Below are 26,445 nucleotides of genomic sequence, written 5' to 3' on the forward strand. Positions count from 1 at the left end.
TATTGATTATGCTATTACAACTATCCTGAGTTTTGCCCCTTTGCCACCCTCCACCCAGCACCTTCCCCAGTCCCTCAGGAAATCCCCACACCATTGTACATGTCCATGGGTCATGTGTATAAGTTCTTTGGCTATTCCATTTCCTGAGCTGTACTCTACCTCCCCATGGCTATTCTGTAACTACCTATTTGCACTTCTTAATCCCCTCACCTCTTCACCCTTTCCCCCACACTTCCCTCCTATCTGGCAGCCACCAAAATGCTCTCTGAATCCATGATTCTGTCTTTGTTCTTGTTTTTTAGATTCAATTGTTGATAGCTTTGTATTTGTGCCATTTTATTGTTCATAGTTTTGATCTTTTTCTTAAATAAGTCTCTTTAACATTTCATATAATAATGTTTTGGTAATGATGAACTCCTTTAGTTTTTTTCTTATTGTGGGAAGCACTTTAGTTTTCCTTCAATTCTAAATGAAAGTTTTGCTGGGTAGAGAAATCTTGGCTGTAGGTCCTTGCTTTTTATGACTTTGCATAGTTCTTGCCAATCCCTTCTAGTCTGCAAAGTTTCTTTTGAGAAATCAGCTGACCATCTTAAGGGAACTCCCCTGTAGGTAACTATTTTCCTCTTGCTGCTGTTAAGATTCTCTTTGTTAAATTAAAAAGCTTAAAGATAACTATTTTTAATATCTTTATACTTGCATTTAATTGATTTTTTGTTTTACCTTGGCACTTTAACGTAGTCCAAGGAGGATTCCATTGTTGAATTATTCTCTGTAGAGAAGTGGGAGCAGGGAGGACAGTCAAAGCAGTAATTTAGAAGATTAAATAATACTCTACAGCTATGGGAAGACCAACACGAGGGATGTTTTAACCATCACAGTTAAGAACTAAGAAGGGCTTGCATCTGTCGGTTGTCAAGAGAGTGGAAAGAAGGCCTCAAAACAGCTGCTTTTGTAGATAGATCCCTTTTTCTAGTCTGGCAAGGCTAAATCACCAAGGGTAGGCATTTATAGTGATTAACTCAATATGTACAGAAGACATCATTTATACATATATACATATTCTTATTTTAACCTAACAATAACTCTTTGAAGTAAGTTATATTGTTATCCTCACTTTACAGGCAAGACATATGAGGAACAGAGGTTGAGCGATTTGCCCAAGTCTTATATCTAGTAAGTGACAGAATGAAGATAGGAAACCAGATAAGCTAGCTCTACATTTTATACCTTAATCTATTACACTGTACTAATTATCATATACCAATTTTTATAAACCCTGTAAAATAGTTGACAAATATTGAAGAAAACTCCTATACTATGTTCCCAGCATAGTTCTAGGGGATAGATATACAGAGGTGAACATTAAAAAAATCTTGTCTTCAAAGAATTTATACTTATATGGGAAAAGACAGACAATAAATAGAAATAGTATGCCAGGTGGCAACAGGTGGAATGGACAAAATAAATATATGGTGATGGAAGAAGACTTTGGATGGTAGGCACAAGATACAATACAGAGATGACAAATCAGAGTTGTACACTTGAAATCTATGTAATCTTATTAACCACTGTCACCCAAATATGTTTAATTTAATAATTCAAAAATACAAAAAATAAGAAGACAAGGAGACAACAGCAGAGGGTACTGTGGGGAGGCTGAGGCCAGAATAATGAGGCGGCAACCATGGAAAACTCTGAGACAATATTGCAAACAGGAGTAGCAGTGACTGAAAGGCCCGGTGATGGTTCAAAGCTCTGCAGGTTCAAGTGACAGGACAGTGAGGCCAAAGCTGTGCAGTAAAAGCAGCTAGACAGGTGGGGATGTTGCACACTTTGTGCTTGACATCAAAAAGTACTCATCACACTTCAGAATATACAGACATACATTGATCTACATCTGAATCCTTGCAACTTTCTACATAAAAAGCGTATTTCCCTGAAGAACCAATTCAGAAGTAAATACGAGTTACTGAATTACAGATACAATAATAAGCATGGTTTTGGTGAATGAGGTTTCATTTCCATTTCTTAATTTTAAATCTCTTAAAATTATTTAAAGATAATTTTGAAATCATTTCTTTAAATTCATTGTAAATAAAACACATTTCAGTCCTGGCCAGTGTAGCTCAGTGGATTCAATGTGGGCCTGCAAACCAAAGGGCTGCTGCTTTGATTCCCAGTCAGGGCACATGCCTGGGTTGGGAGCCAGGTGCCCAGTAGGGAGTGCTCATGAGCCAACCACACATCAATGTTTCTCTCCCTCTTTCCCTTCCCCTCTCTCTAAAAAGAAATAAACAAAATCTGTAATGAAAATACACATATTTCAAAGTATCTTAAGCTGAATAATCACAAATCCATTTAAATGATTGTGGCAATTATTAAAGTTCTCTTTACATTCATAATTATTACTAGATCTATGTCTCCTCAAAATGTAACAAAGCCTTTTCTATTTTTACAGTTCTAAAACCTAAAAAATCAGGTTACCTGAAACAAGCAATCAATACATATCTGTAGAAATAAACATTTTTCTAACAAATGTGGTAAAACACTTGTGTTTCCTCCCATAAACTCTAGAAATCCCCCTTTTTTTTTCCCCTCTAACATTTTTAAGTAATGGTAGTTGGGACTTGTCTGAGATAGTTACATAATTTTATTTCAGTGCTAAAAAGTAAATTCTCTAGGCACTCCTGGTTAAGTAATGTGATAATATGTTGCATTATACATTTATACATACTGAGGTTATAGTGTTCAAATAAAAAGATTATATATATATACACACACATATTCAGAATTCATTTATATCTTCCATGCTTTTCTAGTCGCCTATAGATACTCTGGAATATCTAATTCTACCAGTGCCTACTTTCTAAATGTAACTACAGCCATTTCTTTCCAAAGTATACTAGATTCCAGCTTTGTCTGCCTTCCCAGAAAGAATTTCAGCTGCACTTATAAATTGCAAAGACACCAGTTTTGAAATGTCAGTAAATGAACCCATGAAAAATAGCTTTCTGCCTGTTTAAAAAGCCTGCTGAAGATGGGAAATGTGATAGCATCTTGCTAAAAGATACAAATAGAAATGAGGCAACCTGTTACTTATCTAAATCCACCTAGGAAACCACTTTGAAATAATGTGACACTTTTCCCAAAGATATTGAAAATACTTATACCTTGGAAATTTTTGCACTCATCAAAACCTGACTACGAGGTGCTCCTCATCTAATGTTTCTAGAAAACTGCACATTGGTCTAGCCTGCCGTCCCGTGTGAGAAGTAAGTACAGTTCTGTACGGAGGCCGTGGACATCTTGTGAGGCTGGAAATATTGCCTTCATAACTCAGAGGCCTTTTCTTCAATAAATTCTTTATGATTCAAAACACTAAGTTCAAGAATATATGGCAAATAATTTGTCCTCAAACCAATTTCCCTATATTAATCAATGAAGGAGTTAAAAGTATTTTACTTCTACCAATTTTCCTGTAAGCCACTCCATTGCAGAGGACTTTCTGTTCAAAGAATAAAATTATTAGAACTCTGCCTAAAGACTCCTAAGGAAGCACTTAATTTTTTTTTAACTTGGAAAAAAACTTGGTAAGGAATTGGAATTGGAACCTAGTAAGGAACTTAACAAAACAGGTGGTTCATTGAATTGTATTTAGATCATGCTGTATTTTTAGCAACTGCCTATCTGCAGATGGGTACTACAATTTGATTCATGAGAAATGCCAATCAAATTCCACATACTTTCTTTTGGTGACTGTTAAAAGCAAAACTAGTTTTCACTTGGGCAAGGGTTTCCCAATTATTTGGAGCAATGATCTCCTATTTGCCAACTGTTTTGAAAGGCAGGGATTGCACAACTGGTTTTAATTTGCTCTCGTAGGCCAAGTTTTTATATGTTTAGAGGATTTTTATACACTTGCTTTTTTAAAATGTTCTTATTTCAGTATTGTGGCATTCACCCATATATGTTTTCCATTCATCCATACATTTTTTTCCAAATACATGGTGAACACATGTACTGTAGCAACAACCAATAATGTACTATCTGATTTCAATGAAGGGTAAAAACAAGTACAAAATATAAACCATTTGGACTCTTTCCCCCAAATCATTTATAGTTATTACATTAGGTAATTAGAGAACAACATTCACAAATAAGGTACTGCTGAACAAGGCAATTAGAGCCTATACTGAGAAGTTATTTTAGTAACAAATTCCTCTCAACTATTAATTAAATTGGATTTTCACTTAAGGGCTGGATCACTGGTAATTACTACAATGAAGACTAAAATATTTAGTTTTTCAATCTTTAATGTCATGAGAATCAGTGTGATGTTATTTGAAATAAGAGAGCTTAAGTATGTTTCTTGGGTTTGCATTCATGGAAATGGGCAACTCGCTTTGTATCTTGGAACTTCAAGGTCTATAACCTGTAAAACAAAATAGAAATAATTCTATCTACCTAATTTCCTGAGAGAGGCAATGCGTGTTACAGAATGTCAATAACTGTTTTAAAATTGAATTTTTTCAATAGGATAAAAAATTCTCCTTTAAAACAGCTGTTACAGCCACCCTTTTTACCCTAGGCAAATTATATTGTTACATAAGAAAGGTCATAGAGATTAACTCTGAGGTTCATTTTTACTTTGGGGTACTCTGTTCAATGCAAAAGCTGTATTCCCCTGACAGTTTGTCATTACATCACCACTGCTCACACCTAGGAAATACTGTATTGCATATAAGCCCACACTGAACCATATGGAGAAAATAAAATTGGCTCCAGAAATCTAAAGCAAAATATTCATTGTAAGGTTTTTGAAAAGGTGAGTTGTCTCTAGCAGCACTCTTTATTCCCCATTCCATAGCACAATTCCAGGTCTCCAGTAGGAAAGTGAGAGGAGACCATAAAGAGGGTGTGTTGCTGACGTCACCTGAAAAAAAAAAAAAAAGACTACTCTCCCCACCAAGTCCTTGCCCATCAGAATCAAGAAAATAAGACAAATACTTGAGACACATCTATCCAAGATTATGTAGCCAATAACCTGGATTCAAGTACTGTTCCAGCAATAACAAGAACTATATTCTGTTCTGTTTCTCTTCCTTGTAGGCACTGAAGTGTTTCTGAGGTCATATGAACTCACTAATAGTAGAGAGGACTATCAAAGAAATGGCCACATGCTTGTAGGGTCTGGATAGTGATTCCCAGGGAGCCTCTCCTAACCTCTTAAAATATCTGTAAAGACATAAAACAAAGTCATCACAACAATCAGAAATTTAACAATAAACCACTGAGAACTAATTTGTCGGTGCATAGTGAAAATATGTTCATGATACTGTCAAATGTTGTAAGTCAATATTACTTGAAACGATGTATAATATCTATGGAAAGACAACGTCACATAACTGTCAGGCCATCTGTTATATATGTGGCATATGTATTTTCCTAGTCTATCTTTTAACTTATGGTTATTCTGACATATGGTTCTCTTCAATTATTATTTAGGCAATTTTCAATGGTTATGCCTCCTTGTGTATTTATCCTAAAGATTACAATATATGCAATGTTCTACATCTTTAACACAGCTAAAATAATTTTTTGGTTACCCAGTAGGATAAGAATCCAGTATTTAGCTCTTCCTTATAAGATATTCTTAGCATTCACAGATTTAACATAAATGCCTTTTGGGCTTGGAAACTGTTGCAGGAAACTAACTTGAAGCAATTACAAAAGTTGAGCTGCTATCAGAATTCAACCAGGTTTTCAAGTGATTATACAAGGTGGGGCAAAAGTGGGTTTACAGTTGTTCATATAGAAAAAATACAATAATTAATAAATACAAGAATAATCTATTTCATGTACTCACAACTATGAACCTACTTTTTGCCCCACCCACTATTGTCAAAAAAACTGTGAGCCTGGACTTAAAAAAGCTTTGAGAGCCTTTGTTGTAACCAACAGACTCTCAGAATTACCCCAGCATTCCTGAAGTCCCCCAGAATCTGTGGTCATGGAAGTGGGCAAGACCATTCCAGAAAACAGAACCAGGGACCTTAGTGACTGCACTTCCCAGAAAATCAAGGAAAATAATCTACAAACTCTCCTCCTGCCAGGTTAGTGGGTCTCCACAATCTCCATCCCCCAGAATTGCTATAAATTGGTGACTACTAAGTATCTCCCTCTACTTTCTATAAGAAATTAAGATGACGGTTGCAGTCATGCTGATCATGCTGTACTTGGGCTTGGGGAGGCGCAAGTAATATCTTATTAATTCATCAGTTGCTAACCACAAAAAAACTACATCTGACCTTTATGAAGAAGACTGTTACCCAGAGATCCTGGAATTTGAGCCAGAGACACTGTCCCCTTGGAGCTGCCTTCTTAGACAAGATGAGAATGTTTGATGTGTAGGCAAAGAAAGCAAATGGATATTTGGGGAACAGAAGGACAGCCTGTGGTAGAGACTTTTTTGTGATCACCAGTAGCTGTTGTCCCCTCTTCTTCTTGGGCTTATCACTCTCCCTCCTTTTCTCACTTTTTCCATCAAAGTAAAGCCAGGCAAATAACTTTCATCAACAGAAGGTACCCAGAAGTGTGTCACCTTTGGAATGATGCAGTCAAGAGCCAGTATACATCCTCCATGCTATCACTACGGCCATAAAGTATTTATGTAGCTCATGAATATATTTATTCATAAATTTAATACACTTGTAATAAGGACATTATGCACCAATAGCTACAGGTGCTGGTGCATGAATGACCAACATTTGTTGAACAAGAATGAACAGTATCTTTCCCTGTACATTAATATGAATCAGACAGCTTAATTAACTATATTTTATGGAAAACTGTTGTTATAAGCAAAACAAGGGTAAGCCACAAGTAACAGGAGTGCAATGTGAGCCCATATGAACACAATTAACTCAGCTATCATCTGAAAAAAAAACAATCTATACATTTTAAAGTGTATCCAAGTACTTAATAAAATTGCTAATATAATTTTCCTGCACTAGATGACTGATGTAAAGAAGAGTTAGCCTAGTAATTATTTGGCACATATTCATAAACATTGCTTTAGCTCAGTGCATACATACATGTATTGAGAATTTCTATATGCTGCTTCGTATGCCAAAAAATATGACTATGGTCCCTACACTTAAACTCTACAATGAGATGAGAGTGTGGACTACTAACTACAGTTCACTATATTGTGCATAAGATGTCCACTGGTAAAACAAAGACCTGCCAGCTCTGTCTAGAGAAGCATGGAGAGCGAGAACAAGAAAGGCCTAAAATGGATCTGGAAGGATGGGTAGCAGTTTAAGGGAAAGGGCATTCTAGACAAAGAGTACATGTAAATTCAAACAATTATGGAGATTAAAGTAAACCTATGATAGAATCAAATAAATGTGTCTATAATTCTCTCTTTCTTGCCACCAGTTCCTCTTGTCATCACCGTTCTTGGTTAGTGACCACAGGACCACTCAGTCATTTACATCAGAGTCATCTGGTCTCCTCTTATGGTCCTGAATTCTTACCAAGGTCTCCGAAAAGGTTGCTCAAGTTCAACACTATTGACATTTCAATAATCCTTTTCTGTAAGAGACTTTTGTCCAGTAGGTTCCCCTCCCCTGCATAACTGTGACACCCCAAAGTATCTCTAAACATTGCCAAATGTCCCCTGGGAGGCAAAACTGCCCCCCAGGTGAGAAACACTGGTCTACAGTAATGTACCTTCCATGAGAACCCACTTTTCTTCACCAGTAAAACTACATTAACTTCAAGTGGCCTCTTCCTTACCCACAGGTGACTACAACAGTAGTCCCCTTAGTAACTCACTGCCTCCTTTTGTATCCTGCACAGTGTTGCAGGAGACCCCTCCTAACACATTGAACTAACCCACCATCTGCAGCTCAAGCCCTCGTTCTTCACATTGCATTTCAGGCCTTGGTCTGGTTTCAACTTCCCCTTTTCACCCTACTTTTCAGCTTCACAGACTCACAAGAAGCCCTTAAGTTTTCCTATCCACATGTGTTTATTCATCCCTCCAAGTCCAGCTGAGAAGCCTTCTTGCAACACAAGTCTCATAACACTCTTAATTGCTCCCTCCTCAAAGTTCACACAGTACTTTTTGTACTCCTCAACTATTTTCATTGTTTTCTTGGTGTCACTATATGGTGGCCCTGAGAATACCGGGCATAATTAATCAGGGGTCCCAGTTGCTGGGCTTTGGAATGCATAATTCTGGGAGTTCACAGGTTACAACAAAAGCAGTCAAGGCTTTTTCAGTACAGACTCATGGTTTCTTTGACAATAAAATCCCCCCCAAACCTAGTGTTTGTGCCCCAGCCATACCTCCCAAGAGCTACTCCAAGTCAGTACCTGTTTGTGGCAAGGATGCGAAGGGTAATGGATTCTTAGGAGGGAGGCATGAGACTCTTCTTCCAGCCAAATGTGGCTTGAGACATGCTTTGCTGAGCCTTACTTAGACCACCCAGCAGCCTGGGAAGTTTCTACCCAATATTCTCATCTTCTCTCCACCTATTTGACTTTATCACTCTCTCCTTATTTTCTCTAATACAGGCACTTTCCCAAAATAAAATCCTTGCACATTTAATCCCATCTTGCCATCTGCTTCTTGAAAGACCCAACTAACACTAGGCTGTTAAAAGCAGAGGCATAAAAAATTCTCCCTAGTGTTGTTTGAGTACTTGGCTGCATACATGAATAACTAAAGGAGATCCCGATGCATTTTCCCAACCAAAAAATATGAATACATAATGACACATGTAATGATCTGGGGCTATATTAGTTCAAGGCAAACAAAGTTTAAAAAATAAAATTGTCCCAGAGTAGACAAAAACCAGTAAAGATACTGATAGTTACCCAGGTGATCATTTCTTGTCCGAACAAAAAGTTACTAGAGCAACTCAATCAGTCACCAGAGAAGATTAGTGTCTGACATGCTGCAGAATGGTTCATATAAGAAACTTCAAAAAGGAACACATAGCCACTGCAAACTACTCAGAGAGAATACTGTATAAGCCAGCTGCAATGTCTGGTTTTATGACATCTGGAAACTGTTTCTTTCAACCGAAAAGATTGCATTGCTTTAAATCCCACCAAGAAATGGTGAAGTTAACTGTCTAGGTGGTCAGGTCAGTCCCTAGGGCCTTTGGGAGAAGGGAACCTACCAGGTAATATGACAAGGGAGGGAGTGGAGCACAGGGGTTGTGGCCCTGCACACTTTACACATGCTGATGTGACAAGTATTCACCAAAGTTATACCAAATTCATAAATACTACCTTTTACTTTGGCAAGAGCATACCAACACTAAGATCAATACTATGGTCATGAAAATGAAATTTATAGTTGAATATGGGAATACTAAGACCTGATAACTATACATTCTGTATCAATGTACAGGGTCCAACACAAATAACCCCCCTTTTATTACAAAATCATAAGCATGTAATTCTATAACAAAACAATATCACACTCAAGCACACCATATGACATTTTAGGTGAAATGTTCACATTGCTGTCCATCTCCTGTGAGACAGCACAGGAGTTCCAAAACCATGAGTTCATGGTTAAAAACAAAAGTAAAGTAAAGCAAAGAGCAACTGCAGAAAAAAAGAAAAGCTCTCTAAGTTAATAAGACTGAGTAAAAATTTTTTGGTTTAGGGTTTAATGGACTGACAGAGGTCAAAGTTAGATCATCACAGTCACAGACACAAAGTCTGCATTACAGACTTTTTGGATATTGTATCAAGATTGATCTGTAAACAACTTAGTTGGGCCAGGTTGTGGGTACCACAATTTTATCAGGATCTAAAGCTTATTCTGAGACTAAAAAGAGGAATCTGATAAAATAAAAAACGGACTCTAAATTCTGCCAAACTTCTGCTATATGATGAAACTTAAGACAGTTATTGACAGAGTCAGGGTAGAAAAATACACACACACACACACATATATATATATATATACACACACAAACACACACATATACATATATACACATATATATGAGAAAGGTCAAAGTAATGGCATGAATCTCACTAATAATTTCTATTATAAAGTTGGCTATAATCACACTAGTAATTATTTTTAGATCCTGGTACCTCTAATTATGGTTGTATTACTGGAAATTTTCTATCTCTACTATGACTGATGTACCCAACATAGTCTTACAAATATAAAGAAATTAAAACTGAATTACATAAGTATGAAAAATTTTTAAATGTTAAATCAAATTAAATTCTGATATATCAATACGTCTCTTACAAGCAAAGTACATATATGAATCAGATTAATTATGCATAATAACTTAGGCCACTATATCCAAATTGACAGTGACAAGACAGAATAAACTCTCGTTAAGACTTAAATATTGCCAACTGTTTTCTGATTTCAAAAGGGGATATTGAATAATCACATGAACTATGCCAACATTATGAATCAACATGAGCAGAAACATCACTCCTAATAATGCTTCCCATCTGGAACGTTTTTTCCATACTGCAAAATTCTAAATCAAGAAAACATATTGAGATTCCAAGATGGCTAGAGAGTAGGTGGAAGCTATACTCACCTCCTCATGGCACCAAATTGGACTTGCAATTAAATTATAGGGCAATCAACCTGATAACCAACTGAAGGACAGCTAAACAAGAATATTAAAACCAAGGATTTACAGAAGAAGCCACATAGTGACTGGTAAGAAGGGTGGAGACACAGAGTACTGGCCCCTGCAACCACATAGGGTAGCTGGGAAGCCAGAGAGATAGCTTAGCTGCAAAGGTTAAGGTACCCAGGTTAAGGTAGCCAAAGGTTAAGAGAAACCCAGGTACTCTCTTAAAGGGCCAGTGCACAGGATCTTGCTCTCAGACTTGCTCCTGGGAAGGTGACTCAGGGAATGTGGGAGTCATGAAGAGAAGATCTGGGTGGTGCAATGTTGAGGGGAAATCTGGAGGGTCAGCTACAGAGGTCCAAGCCCTGAGTACCTATGTCACATACCTGTGTCATGCCCTCAGGTATGATCTTCCCAGGGACAAGCACTCCTATTCTTACAGCAGCAGCCCATACCTCTAACTATTGGAGACGCATCCCTGCCAAGTTCAAGTCCTGCAGAAAGGTCTGTTGGCTGCACACAACATGGACCTTTGGTGCTCTCTTTCTATAGAAACTCTAGGCAGACACTCAGTCAGTGAGTTGCTTGGCTTTGGAATAGGGGCCGATTTGCCCCTTCTTTCAGGCTTGGCTGGCACCAGCTCTTGTGGGAGACTGTTTTGATCTGTTGTCTCAAGTTTCCAGTGGTCCTGCCCTGCTGAGCTCAGTTCTGCTGGGCAGGAGGGTACAGGATGGATAGTGCTGCTCAGAGCTGGGAACTTCACGGCACAAAGGTCTCTCAGAGGCTCCTGTCTGGGACTTGGATGGACACTGGGTTGGGCACTGGATTGTGTGGATGTGGAGCAGCGAAAAGGCAAAGTGCTTGCCTCCCTCCTACGGGATGGCCAGCACCACCCCCAACAGGATATTCTTTTGATCTGTCCTCCCAAGTCTGGGTGGCTTGCCCTGCTGAACTTGCTCCTGAAGTGGAGACATCCAAACTGAACCTATAGTGCATTCTTCCTGGGGGAGCTAGAGTTGGAAATTCTGATAGACACTGAGTGCTATGGCTCTAGAGTAGGGGTACTTACCCCCACTGTGTACCTGACCACCCAATCCCCAAGTAGGGAACCCACTAGCCCCATCCTCCCTACTTCAGTTGCCCTGCCCTACCATGCTCATACATCGTGGGTCTGTACAACCCTTCCACAATGTACAGTGGAGCCTGGGTCTTCTCTACAGTTTTCTCTGGATGGCTCTGAAGCAAGTCCCAGCAAACTCAGGGGGCTGTGGAGTAGCCAACAAGTGGAAGGAGACCTCAGGAAGACTTGGACCTTTTATTGATCTGTCCCCAGGTCAGACCTGGAGGAAGCTGATTCTTGTACATAGATTAGTCCCTCTCAAGCACACCCAAGCCCAACAGTAGTAGACACAAACAGTGAACAGCATGGTAGATCCAGACAGGCAGCCCAAGGACAATTATACACAATAGCTGATATTGACCTGTACTGGAACCACACATAAGTGTACCCAGAACCAATGCAACCAATGGTGGGCTTCAGACCACACCAGACCTCAAAACAACTATCCACACAAGCAGCATACCCAAAGAAGGATTCTGGTAGGCCTCAGGGAGCATCCCCTTTACACAATGATCAAGGTCTATTTAGTCAGCCAGCCTGAGGGTTAACTCCACCCCTGAACAGGCCAACAGCATTCCAGACCCAACTACAATGGAAGGGCACACATAACCCACTCAAGAAACATTCCTGTAGTACCTAGCTCAGGTGATCTAGAAGACTGCACCACTGAGACCCACAAGACCGCTGTATCATAAAGACATCATAAAAAGTTTGGGAGTCATAGCAGACCTACCTAATACACACAAACACAAAAAGACAGACAAAATGGGGAGACAAAGAACTGTGCCCCAAATGAAAAAACAAAAAGCCTCAGAAAAAGAACTAAATGAAATGGAAGCAACCAAGATACCAGAAGCAGAATCTAAAACAGTGACTATAAAGATGCTCAAAGACCTTAGGGGATGAATGGGTGATCTTATGCAAATTAAAAACACAATGAGATACCACTTCACAAAGGTCAGAATGGCCATCATAAACAAATCAACAAACAAGTGTTACAGAGGATGTGGAGAAAAGGGAACCCTAGTGCACTGTTGGATTGCAGACTGGTGCAGCCACTGTGGAAAACAGTATGAAATTTCCTCAGAAAACTAAAAATGGAACTGCCTTTTGACCCCACAATTCCACTGCTGGGATTATATCCTAAAAACCCCAAAACACCAATCCAAAAGAACCTATGCACCCCAATGTTCATACCAGCATAATTTACAATAGCCAAGTGCTTGAAGCAACCCATTAGTAAATGAATGGATGAAAAAACTATGATACATTTACACAATGGAATACTACACAGCAGAAAGAAAGAAGGAGCTCCTACCCTTTGCAACAGCATAGATGGAACTGGAATGCATTATGCTAAGTGAAATAAGTCAGGTAGTAAAAGACAAATACCATATGATCTCACCTTTAATGGAACCTAATCAACAAAACAAGCAAGCAAGCAAAATATTACCAGAGACCTTGAAATTAAGAACAAACTGACAGTAACTAGAAGTTACTGGTGAGAGGGGATAATGGAGGAAAAAGGGGGAAGGGTCTTCAGGAACAACTATAAAGGATACATGGACAAAACCAAGGGTGAAGTGGTGGGACCAGGGGAGGGAGGTAGGTATAGCTGGGTCAGAGGGGAGTGGTGGGAGGAAAATGCAGACAACTGTACTTGAACAATAAAAAAGTTATGAAGAAAAAAATGGTCTCAGTGAGAAATCAAACAAAGAGGCAGTAAGCATTAAAAAGGACATAGAAACCATAAGAAAGAACCAATGAAAAATTAAGACTACAGTATCTGAAATGAAGAATACACTAGAAGGAATAAATAGCGGTTAAATGAAGCAAAGATTCAATTTGATGATTTAAATGACCAGAAATAGAAAATGCTCAAGGACAGCACAAAAACAATTTTTTTAAATGAAGAAAATCTAAGGGAGTTCTGGAACAACATCAAGCCTAGCAATGTCCATATCATAGAGGTAGCAGAAGGAGAAGAGAGAGAGAGCAAGAGATCAAGAAACTGTTTGAAGAAATAATGGAGGAAAACTTCCAAAACCTGGTGAAGAAAAAAATATATATAAGTCCAGGAAGCAAAGAAAGTCCCTGTCAAGATGAACCTAAAAAGGCTCAACCCAAAATACAACATAATTAAAATGGCAAAAGTTAGAAATAGAGAGAGAAACTTAAAAGTAGCAAAAAAAAAGACAATTAGTTAACTACAAGGAAGATCCCATAATTATGTCTGTCAGTTGACTTCTCAGCAAAAACAGTTCAAGCCAAAAGGGACTGGTATGAAATATTCAAAGTGATGAAAAGCAAGGACCTACAACCAATATTACTCTATCCAGAAGGTTATAATTTAACACTTAAGGCAAAATAAAGAATTTCCCAAACAAACAAAAAAGCTAAAGGGCCCTGACTGGTGTGGCTCAGTTGGTTGAGCATTGTCCCGCAAAGGGAAAGGTCACCAGTTCGATTCCCAGTCAGAGTACATGCCAGGGTGGCAGGTTCAATCCCCAGTCAGGGCATGTATGAGAGGCAATTGATTGGTGTTCCTCTCTCACACTGATTGTTCTCCCTCTCTCTTACTCCCTCTGTTCTCCTCAAATAAATAAATAAAATATTTTTTTTAATTAAAGGAGTTCATTAACATTGAAACAGTATTGCAGGAAATGTTAAAGGGCCTTCATTAAGAAGAAAAAAAGAAAGAGGAGAACATTAGTATAAAAATAAAATGGCAATAAATAAGTACCCATCAATAACTTTAAATGGAAACAAACTAAGTGCTCCAATCAAAAGATATAGGGTAACTGAATGGAGAAGAAAACCCGGCCCAGATATATACAGTCTACAAGAGACCCCCCTCAGAAAAAAATACACACAGACTGAAAGTGCAAGAATGGAAAAAGATGTTCCATGAAAATGGAAACCAGAGAAAAGCTGGGGTAGCAATAGTTATATCAGGAAAAAATAGACTTCAAAACAAATGCTATCACAAGAGACAAAGAAGGTCACTATATAATACTTAAGGGATTGACCCAACGAGAGAATATAAACCTTATAAACATATTCATACCCAACAAAGAAGCACCTAAACATAAAAAAATCTTGATGAACATAAAGGGAGATCAATAGTAATATAGTCATAATACAAAATTTTAACACCCCACTGACATCAACAGATAGATCCTCCAGAAACCCCCCGGAAATAAGAAAAAAATCAGCAAAACAATAGCAGCCTTAAATGACACACTGCACCAGATACATTTACTTCATAGTTACAGAACATTTCATCCCCAAACAGAATATGTGTTCTTTTCAAGTGCACATGGGACATTCTCTAGGATAGAGCATGTTAGGACACAAAAGAAGTCTTAATAAATTCAAGGAGACTGAAATCATGTCAAGCATATTCTCCAACCACAATGGTATGAAACTAAAAATAAAATTTTTCAAAAAGCACTCAAACACATGGAGGCTAAATAACATGCAACAAAACAGTGAAGGATTAACAATGAGATCAAGGAAGAAATCAAAGGTTACCTTGAGACAAATGAAAATAAGAACCCAAGAACCTAGTATCTGTGGGACACAGTGAAAGCAGTCCTAAGAGAGAAATTCATAGCATTACAGACCACCCTCAAAAAGCAAGAAAAACCTCAAACAATCTAACTCTACACCAAAAAGAACTAGAAAAATAACAAAGCCTATACTGAGAAGAAAGGAAATAATAAAGATTAGAGTGGAAGGAAATAACATGAACTTAAAAAAAAAAACACAAAAGAACAATGAAACCAAGAGAGGGTTCTTGGAAAGATAAAGACTGATGAACCTTTACCAGACTCATAAAAAAAAAAAAGGAGGGACAACAAACACCACAAAAATACCTAAGAAAATATTACAAACAATTATATACCAACTGGGTAAAAATAAGTTACTAAAGACATACAATTTTCCAAAATTAAATCAGGAAGAATCAGAAAATATGAACAGATTACTAATGAACTTGAAGAAATAATTTTAAAATCCTAATAAATACAAGTCCTTGACTGGATGGCTTCCTAGATAAATTTTACCAAACATTCAAAGAAGAACTAACACCTATCTGTCTCAAAAACTAGTCAAAAAAATTTAAGAGAAGGGAAGACTCCCAAGCTCATTTTATGAGGCCAGGATTATTCTAATTCCAAAGCCAGATAAACACACTCAGAAAACAAAAATTATAGGCCAATATCCCTGATGAACATAGATGCTAAAATCCTCAACAAATTATTACCAAACTGGATCCAGCAATACATTAAAAAGATCATATGCCATGATCAAGTGGGATTTATTTGGAGGGTGCAAGGTTAGTACATTTGCAAATCAATGAACATGATATATCACATAAACAAAATGAAGGATAAAAATCACATGATCATATCAATAAATGTAGAAAAAGCATTTGATGGAATCTAGCACCCATTTATGATTTTTAAAAAAATCTCAAAGTGGTAATACATGGAACATACCTCAATGTAACAAAGGCCACATATGACAAACCCAAAGCCAACATCATACTCAACGGGCAAAAACTAAAAGTGTTCCCTTTAAGATCAAGAACAAAACAGCAATGTTCATTTTTGCCACTCTTATTCAACATAGTACTGGAAGTCCTAGCCACAGCAATCAAACAAGAAAAATAAAAGGCATCCAAGTTAGAAAAGTAAAACTGTCATTATTTGTAGATGACATGATATTGTATACAGAAAATCCTAAAGACTCCATAAAAAAACCACTAGAACTGATAAATTCAGTAAACTAGCTGAATACAAAATATTCAAAATTGGTGTCATTTTTATATACCAATAATGAGCTATCAGAAAGAGAAGATATTTCCCAATGATACATCTGATAAAGGGTTAATTTCTAAAATTTGTAAAGACCTTATACAACTCAACACCAAGAAAACAAACAATCCAATTTAAAAAATGGGCAAGTGACCTGAATAGACACTTCTCCAAAAAGGACATACAGATGGGCAGTAGATATTAAAAAATTGCTCAACATCACTAATCATCAGAGAGCTGCCAATTAAACTCACAGCTGTCAGAATGACTATCATCAATAAGTCAACAAAGAAATGTTGGGTGTGGGTGAGGATGTGGAGAAAAGGAAACCCTCCTGCACTGTTGGCAGACTGGTGCAGCCACTGTGGAAAACAGTATGGAGATTCCTCATAAAAAAATTAAAAATGGAACTGCCTTAAGACCCAGTAAAATTCCACTTCTGGAAATATATCTAAAAAAACCTGAAACATTAATTCAAAAAAAATATATGCACCCTTATGTTCATTGCAGCATTATTTGCACTAGTCAAGATTTGGAAGCAGCCCAAGTGTCCATCAGTAGATGAGTGAATTAAGAAGTTGTGATACTTTTACACAATGAGTTACTACTTGGTCATAAAAAAGTGAATCTTACCTTTTGCAAAAGCATGGATGGACCTATATTATGCTAAGTTAAAAAGGCCAGTCAGACAAAAGCAAATAACATATTTTACTTATATGTGGAATTTAATGAACAAAATTAACACACACAAAAGAAATTGGATTGTGGAAACAGAACAGACTGACAGCTTTCAGAGGGAAGAGAGCCAGGTAAGAAAGTTAAAGGGATTAAGGAGAAAACAAAACCCAGACACAGACAAAAGTATAGTGATTCACTGCCAAAGGGAGAGAGTGGTGGGGACTGGTGGACGAGGGCAAAGAGGGGTGAGAAGAGACTTGACTCTGGGTGGCAAGCACAGGATGCAGTGTGCAGATGATCCAATATAGAATTGTACACTTCAAACTTGTACGGCTTTATTAACCACTGTGGCCCCAAAACTTTCCATTTAAAAAATTGACTGACAAATTTGTGCTAGTAAATATAGAATTTTTCAGACAAATTAAACATTATTTAGAAAGGTTCTATAAAAGAGAGTATCTTTCTTTCTCTTAATGTGTAAATGACCATATAAATATCAGTGTGTTTCTGCCATTCTGATGTTGCAAGTATTTTACACTTCCCCACAACAGAAAGAAAATTGTTAAAGGCATTTCATGTAAACATAGCTCAAGATAATAGCACAAAAAAGACCAAAGAAACTTTCCAATTTTATTTAGTAATGAACAATATTTACACCTAGGAATACATCTGACATCAATTAAACTGTGATGAAGTATAATATATGCCCAGGTGAGAACTGTTATTTGTTTTTACTTAATCAAAGAATAAACAGTGTCAATGTTCTACAACTACTTTTCTAAATTTTTCAAAAAAAAAAAAAAAGCTAAACTACTTGAGATGAACACTAGATGAAGTAGAATCCTGTAACCAAAATCCTAGTTGTTATCTCTGCTTGAACACATTTTTATCAGAGGAGTTAATGATAAGGTGAGTGCATATATTTAAATAGAAGTGTTATCTGCCTTGGGTTTCATGAACTCAGATGGGAAACTGTTACATCTTTATTTCCACTAACCTCTGGTAATTAATATTTCCTACAGTTATGATTGTAGGAAAAAACCACGGACACTGTGACTTTGTTACCAATAAAATGATACTTTTATATTACATTAGAGTTGGTGTAGCTCTCTGGATCTTTTATAGTCAAAACCACTGGAAAAGCAGAGTAGTAAAACTGCCCCACCCCAATAGCTATTTAATGCATTAAAGAAATATACATCATGACACCACAAATTGTAATAGTTGTAACATTTTTTATTACTGTTGGTATTCAAAAGGAAGTCAATTAGCCCTGGCTGGTGTAGCTAAGTGCATTGCATGCAGGCCTGCAAACAAAAGGGTCACAGGTTTGATTCCTGGTCAGGGCACATGACTGGGTTGCAGGCCAGGTTCCCAGTAGGGGGCGCCTGAGAGGCAACCACACATTGATGTCTCCCCCTTTCCTCCTCCCTTCCCCACTCCCTAAAATAAAAATCTTTTTTAAAAAAAATTAAGGCAACTAGATCATTTTAAGTATGTAAAATAACACACAAGTTATTTTAGAAGAATTTAGGGGAGAGTACTAAAGAAATTCAAGGCAAAAAGATTTAAAACCTGTCTTAGAGAACACAATACTGTGTTTATGTGTTTCATTTAATTTCCTCTCTCCACAATGAGGTTGGTTGTTTTTGTTTTTCACAAAGTCCTCATCTTTTACTCCTGTCGCTCTAATGGCCATGCACTGGCATCGGGCCATTGTAGATACTGTACATTTTTTAAGTGCATTTTAAACAGGCAGATTCGACCTCTTCTGTTTTCTGTACTTCACTGATTATTGACCATCCCCATACTATTGAAAACCAACTCTTCCTTCCAAACCTCTCATTCTAGGTATATTCATTCTTTTCCTTCTACCATCCTGAATTTAAGAAACAAATTTAAGTAAATGCAGGGGTTTTGCCTCAACGGATGGCCGGGAATGGATGTGTCTGAGGGAAACCACACTTCACTTGTAGCAGAGGCTATAGGCCACTCCCTGACTCACTAACCCAGCCTCTGCCTCACACTTTCGAGAGCTCTCAACTTTTCACAGTAGAGTCCATTTTGCCCAGCAGGTAGACCTGCTTTTCTTTTAAACCCCTTTCACTGCAGGAAGGAGTGGCCTCTGCACTGGCTTGGGTTCATGTAGGTGTTAATCCCTCCGGTGACCCACTCTGATCTCTCGGGTCACCAACCACCAACTCAGAAAAACCCATTGCATGGAGGCTGCCTGAACGGAGCCCTTGAGTGGATACCAAGAAAATGTCAAAGGACCCGAGGGCACTTACCAGGCCTCCACAGAGGCTGAACACAGCTGTGTGATCCTCCCGAGCATTGACCTGGCCGCGGTAGAAGCAGTGGCGCAGGTCGGGGGTCGCCGCGTTGCTTTCCTGCGCCCCACGAGCAGGGGCTCCCAAATGCACCTCGGTGTAGCCCGGCGCCAGAAAGGCCGCGTCCGCACTCAGGTTCAGCTGGAAGAGCTGCCCGTAGGCACTGATTCGGTAGTGGGTCCTGAGCGGCGCGGGCTCCGGCGCCTCGGAGCTGCGCTTCCTCCGACTGAAGTGGTGGCTCTGAGGGAACACTTCACCGAACTCGTTGACCCGCGCTGGGGTCACCACTTCGTATGAGGCCAGTGTCCTCACTAGCGCTTCTGCAACCACAGCGACAGGGCCAGTGAGTCCCCCACGTGTTTCCAGCGCCCGACCCCAAACTTCTTTAACCAAACGTTAAAAGATCCAAGGTCCCAGGTTCCGATACACCCTGGGGACCGAGGAAGGCACACAGGATGGCGAGCGCGCGCGCACACACACGTGCGCTGTGTGTCTGCTTTCCCACACCCCCCCGACTCGCTCCACCCTCCCCAAGCAAAGGCCCTGACATCCACGGCCCTGAGCAGCCCACCTCCTTCCCCCATCCCTCTCCGTTTCCCCGCCGCCGCGAACTCCTGCCCTGCGAGCGCACGCGCCACCCTGCCCCACGCGCCCCCACCGCGTGGTCCCAGGGAGGAGTCGTGTCCCTGAAGCACGATTCCCCGAAAATCGAGGCAGCGGCAACCTCTGGGGATGCTTAGGAGGATGACTGATCCGGGAGCCTGGGAGCCCCTGCAGAGCCAGGGTTCCCCAGTGGGCTGAGCCGTTCACTCCCCCCGCTCGGTCCGGCTGTCCCACTCGGGCCCCGAGTCCGCACTTCGCTGCTGAAGGCGCCTCGCGGTGACCTTACCTTGCCTGGGATGGAAGTGAACTTCCCAAGACCTGGTGATGAAGAGCGAGAGCTGGTAGAGCAGCCCCGTCAGCCACTTGGCCACCCGCATGGTTCCACCAGGGAGATCCCAACCCGGGAGGCCAATCCCAGCCAGCCGGCTCGCCGCGCGCTCCGCTGCCTCTCCTCCCTCTAGCCCGCCGCTCCCCGCGCTGCAGCCGAGGCGCCTCAGCAGCCTCCGGAGCAGCTGCCCCGGCCCCGGGCCGGCCCGTCCAGCCACACTGCCAGCCTCCGCTCGCTGAGCCGCTGCTTCATCGCACTGCAGCCCCGAAGCCCCCTCCTCGCTCTTGGCAGCCTCGCTCCGCTTCCTGCGCCAGTACCGCCCTCAGAAGCTCTTCGCTTCAGTCCAGCTCCGCGCAAGGAAGCGACTCGACCCAGCAGAAACGATGCCAATATAGCTGCCCCGAGCCGGGCCAGCGCGGGGGAGAGCCCGCCCCCAGGGCCCGACCAATCGGCGGGAGGCGCGGCCCCGGCCGGCCCGAGGGCGTGCAGCCCACCCCCAGCTCGCAGCCGCACGCGGAGTAGCCGAGGTCCACAGATGATAAGTGTGCGAGGTTTGAAGTTCTTATAATGAAATAACAAGCATCAGATGGAAAGTTTCTGTTATTTATGTTTCACGGTAATTTCAGGCTTCTCAAACAAGATAAAATAAGCTACAGCAGAAAGTTATCGTAGGCCAGGCCTCGTTTGCCAGGGCCCCTGTGTCCGAGGAGTTGTTGGGGTTTAAGAGTGTTGTTAAGTGCTGAGGGCAAGCTGAGGTTGCAATCAGCAAGCACTTCTGGGTGGGAATTTCTGGAAATTGTTTAAAGAAATTAGAAAAGAAAAGGATCTAATTCTCCAAAGCTCAATAACTAACGGTCCTTTTAATATTCATTGTTTGTATTTAATGGGCATATAAAGGGGCCCAAAATTATATAAATGTTGAGCCCCAGAAAACTTGAATCTGCTCCTGCCTGTGAGTCAATATTTTTATGAGACTTTCGTCTGATGGTTTTACTTTTTTAAAAAACTGATCATATTTTCTTTATTTATAATATCCTCGTATCCACAATTACCTTCCAAAATAATTATTGCAGCTCTGAATCCACTCGTGTCACGCGTATCTATGAAAGGCACCTGTGTCTGCTGGCTGGCTCTCAGGGGCAGCGGAAAGCAATTACCATTTCAGAACTACTTTCTCATCTCCCAGATCTACCTGTTTGACTTTCGATTCTATAATTGCTTCTCTCCAAAACCAGTATGAAAACAAAGGGAAGGAAATAGTCAGATTGACTTGAAATTCAACCTAGAGAGAGAATAGAAAAGAAAAAGTAAAGGGATATATGGACAAATCTTCACAAACACAAAAGAATACACTCTCAATTTAGTCCCTGGTTGTCCTTCCTCCTGTGAGCTCTCAACAATGAAATTTCTGTTTGCTTTGAATTGACCTCTTGTGACAAGCCTCTTACTTGTACATCATACACTTGGTCCATCTGTTGCTCACTACAAAAGTGGAACAACGTTATAGAGAGGAGAGTTTCATCTTACTTTCTGCCAAGCAAATTACCCAGCTTGCATGGTAATTCTCCTACAATCAATCCCCTTCCTTTGTACACCTTTACACAAGTGTCATTTCATTCATCGCAGAATTAGACTTCTACTGGTGTTTTTCTAGATAAACATGCAGTTGCTCTAAACAAAACAAAAGCAGACTTTGCCAACACCTGTCTGTTTAGTGGTTACCTTCAGTACATTATAATTTAGTGATTTTAATTACATTTCAGCTGTGAATGCATCTTTACATTAGGAGTCATGCCTTCCCTCATACAAATAACAGAAAATAGAACTGCACCTGTTTAATTGGCTATCTGACCGCTGGCTGCAAATAGAGATTTCATCCCATTGCTGAATGTCACTCAAAGTAGTATTCGTAATGGAGTATTTGATTTTCAGCCTACTCTAACTACTTGAGGACAATATTTAAGAATATGGCTATTTATTTTCTTTTCAAAAAATAGGAAAATGTATGGGATGTGTATTCTATGTCATTATAATCTTTACCATGTTCAGTAAAAAGCATTGTTTCCTTATTTAATAGATATTACATTTTCATATATTATCTAAATAACAATGGTGGAGGTCCACAGTCCTTTCTGACTCCAATGTCTTTTTACTGTTAGACTATACCATTAGGATTGTCACATTTTTTGTCCTCTTCCTTTCTCATCCTCTACGAATGAAATTGTCATGAAGAAGCTGATCTGTGCCATTTAAATCAGGTAATTTCCTCACCTTGATCCTTACAGGTACCACTTATGAAATTTTATTAATAGACTAAGCACTATACACAGGACTTCAGAGAGATTAGCCCGTTTAATTTCACCTTCCTCCATAGTACTAAGAGAAATTGAGTAATTCACTCAAATCACATATCCAGTTAGAGTCAAGTTCTGTGGTTTTAATCTGTACACTTTTGTAAAAAAGTTTACTCCATGCACGCTCAAATCTAGTGCAATGCTGTTGTAACCAGCAGCTCAGAGAATGAAAGCCCTATTTACATAAAATGTACTTTTGTTTGGCTTATTGTTCCAATAGTCATTATAAATACAAGTTATGCTATGAGGTTGGCACAGTGTAGAAAAAATATCTTCAATCTTGGAAAGCAGTACTATGGCCATGTAGTCACTATACACAAGGTAGATCTTGTCATCCCGAGTCTACCCTCCCCAGCTGTGTAATATTCAATTTACCTGAACTTTATAAGCTTACATTTTATCAGTTGTAAAAGGAGGTAGTAATCTCAATCTCATGCAATTGTTAAGGTGACTCAAAGGGATCATGCAGGTAAACAAGCTTGGCACAATACTGAACAAAAATATGTGCTAAATTCATATTCATGCTGATTAGGATTATTATAATAGGTAACTGAATGCACCAAAAGGCACAACTATTTGAAGACAGACTGCTTTTCTAATATTAGTAGGTAGGAGATAGGATGATCAGTCTTTACTGTTTACCTGAGACTAGAGAGTTTCCTAAGATGCTAGCCTGTCAGTGTTAAAACTTGGGCAATCCTGGGCAAACAGGGATGAATTGGTCAGCCAAGTTCAGGCTTTCTCAATCAAGACACAATATTGACATTTGAGGTAGGTGATTTGTGGTTATAGGGGCTGCACTGTGTAATGGAGAATGTTAAGCAGCAGTCCGGCCTCCACTCACTTGATGCCTGTAGTACCCCACCCGTCATGACAACCCAAAACATTTTCACCTTGTCAAATCTTCCCTAGAAACAAAACTGGCCCAAGTTGAGACCCATTGACTTAACAGGGAGAGAGAATTGGGAAATGATAAAAGCACAGAAGTGGGTTTGGCAGGAGACCTCATAGATGCTGCTCCACTCTGAATTACAGGGGTCAGTTGTTTAGTAAAAACCCTTCGTATCTTGTAGCAGGTGTGGGAAATCAGTCATCATTGTAACTTAAATGGTACAAGCTATGGTCATTGTGTTAGTGATTTTTAAAGCATTGTTGTTTCCAGGTATGCAAGGAAGAATCAAATTCCTCTGCCCAAGAATTCTGTTCTATTTTTTATTGACTTACCTGCTGACCAGACTGTAAGGATCGTGTGAGCAGGAACTACAGACGGCCTGTTTGTGGCAGTGTCCCAGCGCCAAAGGCTGCGTCCTCACTGAACAGAAATAAATTAAATATTCATTGGCTAAATTAGTACTAATATTAAAATGTATAGAACCAAGGAGAACTGGGCAAATTGCCAGCCAATCTTACCATCTCTGTCTTAATTCAGCTATCTATACCACTTATATTTAATATAATAATATGTTTACATTCAAGTCTATGATCTTGCTGTTTATTTTATATTTTCCTATTTGTTATGTTCGTTCTTTTTTGTCTTCTTTTGGATTAACTGAATGTGTTTTACCATTCTATTTAATCTCCTTTATTAGTTATAACTATTCTGTTATCTAGGTGGTTACCCTAGAAATTAATTAAATTAGAATTTAATTTATGTATAATTCTTTAATTTATCTCTGCCTACCTTCAAGTGATAGTGTGACAGTTCCATTTCTTTTCTCCCAGCCTTGCACTATTGTCCCTATGCATTTAATTTTTGTAAGTGTTATAAATCCTACATTGCTTTTTTGTTGTTTTATTTCAAGTTATTTCCATTTGGTATCACTTTCCCCCTGCTTTCAAGGCTTCCTTTAACATTTCTTACAATATGTGTGGTGATGATGACTTCTTTTGAATTTTGTATGTCTTTAAAATTCAATATTTGACCTTTATTTTTGAAACTTATTTTTCCTGGGTATAGAATTCTAAGTTGAGGTTGTTTTCTTTTTCCTTTTAATACTTTAAAGATTTTAGTCTACTCTCCTCTTGCTTGAGGTTTTTCTAACAAAAAAATTGTCATTCTTTTTTTTTAATTTCAAAGCAATTACTGTTTATTAACTGGCCAGATTACAAAAATAACCATGGTTGATACCTTAGTTCATCCTTCTAATAAGCCTGCTGATCTGGCCTTCCCTGTTACCAGCATCTCTACCTTCTACAAAATGGGTGGTCTGTTTCTTCATCCTACCTTGTAGAGAATATAATTTGAATGGCCATAGGCAGTTGTTTGCCTCTTTGAAGCACTTTCCAACAGTATCGATCTCATGAATCACACCCTCCATGCAGATGATGCCATATTCACCAAGAGACTGAGCAATCAATGAAGTATCTATCAGGACAATTCATTTTTTGTTGTTGATTTTGCCATAACCATGCTTGTAGATCAATTCATTTACTGACTTCAGATTTGGATGACCCCATGTAATACATGCTTCCACAATCCACAACATGTTCATTGAAGTCTTGTTGCACTTAACAAAAGTGTATTGAAGATCTGGCGAAGGCAAAGAGGCTTCAGCACCTTTTGGACCTTTGGGCTCACACCTCTGACACCTCTGATCCTGTTGACAAATGCCAATTTGGGTTCCACCAGTACATGAAAGTTGCCAGCTTTTCTTGCCATCCTAGCCATTCAAATCTCAGTTCTGCTCATCTGCCCATATTCCTTGTGATAGTGCTTAGCTTTCTCATAGATAAGCTTCCTTCTTGCCTTTCGAAGCATCTTGTGTGCAAACTTCTTTCTCAGGTGCTTGCTTGATCTTCAGCTCTTCCAAATTTCTTCACTTTTTCTTAAGAGTTTCTGACACAGCAAGAACATTCTGCTTATTCTCTTCTGCACCCTCCTTGGTTCCCGCAGAAAAAAAATTGTCATTCTTATCTTTTGTACATAGGATATCTCTTCTTGTAACTGTTTATAAGATTTTTCTCTTCATGATTAGTTTATGCAATTTTTTTATAGTGGGACTTGATGTGGTTTTTCTCTTGTTTCTTGTGAATAGAGTTCCTTGAGTATTTTGGAACTGAGTTTATTATTTTTATCAAATTTACAAAATTTGGGGCCATTATGATTTTTAAAAGCAGTTTTTAAAAGATTTTTTAATTTATTTTTAGAAAGAGAGGGAGAAAAACTTCAGTGTGTGGTTGCCTCTCACACACCCTCGAATGGGGACCTGGCCCACAACCCAAGCATGTGCCCTGACTGGGAATCGAACTCTCAACCCTTTGGTTCACGGGCCAGCATGCAATCCATTGAGCCACACCAGTCAGGACAGGGTTATTTCTTTTTAGGAATATTTTGGTGGACATCTTTTTCCTCTCATCCAAGGACTCCAAATATAAACATTTGAGGCTGCATGAAACCATCCTGCAATTCACTGAAACTCTGTTTTTTAAATTCTTTCTTTCTGTGTTTCATTTTGGATGTTTTTTGCTGTCTTTAAATTCACTAATCTTTTCTTCTACCATGTCTAATTTTCAGTTGATTCTATTCAGTGTATATTTCATCTCATGTATAATAATTTTATCTCTAGAAATTTAGT

The 26,445-nt window shown here is 39.2% G+C and overlaps 1 protein-coding gene and 1 pseudogene across 1 annotated transcript in view; both read right to left on the reverse strand.

Moving 5' to 3' along the window:
* ADAMTS20 (ADAM metallopeptidase with thrombospondin type 1 motif 20) overlaps positions 1 to 20,631 on the reverse strand; it is a 165,952-nt gene extending 145,321 nt beyond the window's left edge. Inside the window, exons 1-2 of the mRNA XM_037162336.2 lie at positions 20,475 to 20,631; positions 19,544 to 19,905 (exon numbers count right to left, since the gene is read on the reverse strand). Coding sequence (XP_037018231.2) covers positions 19,544 to 19,905; positions 20,475 to 20,565 — 453 coding nt within the window. The 5' untranslated portion in view covers positions 20,566 to 20,631. The remainder of the gene's footprint in view (positions 1 to 19,543; positions 19,906 to 20,474) is intronic.
* A 4,368-nt stretch (positions 20,632 to 24,999) lies between these two features.
* Positions 25,000 to 26,231, reverse strand: LOC119061702 (60S ribosomal protein L7-like; annotated as a pseudogene).
* Between the last annotated feature and the right edge of the window lie 214 nt (positions 26,232 to 26,445).

Source organism: Artibeus jamaicensis, unplaced genomic scaffold (assembly GCF_021234435.1).
Source record: "Artibeus jamaicensis isolate MK-2021 breed Jamaican fruit bat unplaced genomic scaffold, CSHL_Jam_final contig_233, whole genome shotgun sequence".
NCBI lineage: Eukaryota > Metazoa > Chordata > Mammalia > Chiroptera > Phyllostomidae > Artibeus > Artibeus jamaicensis.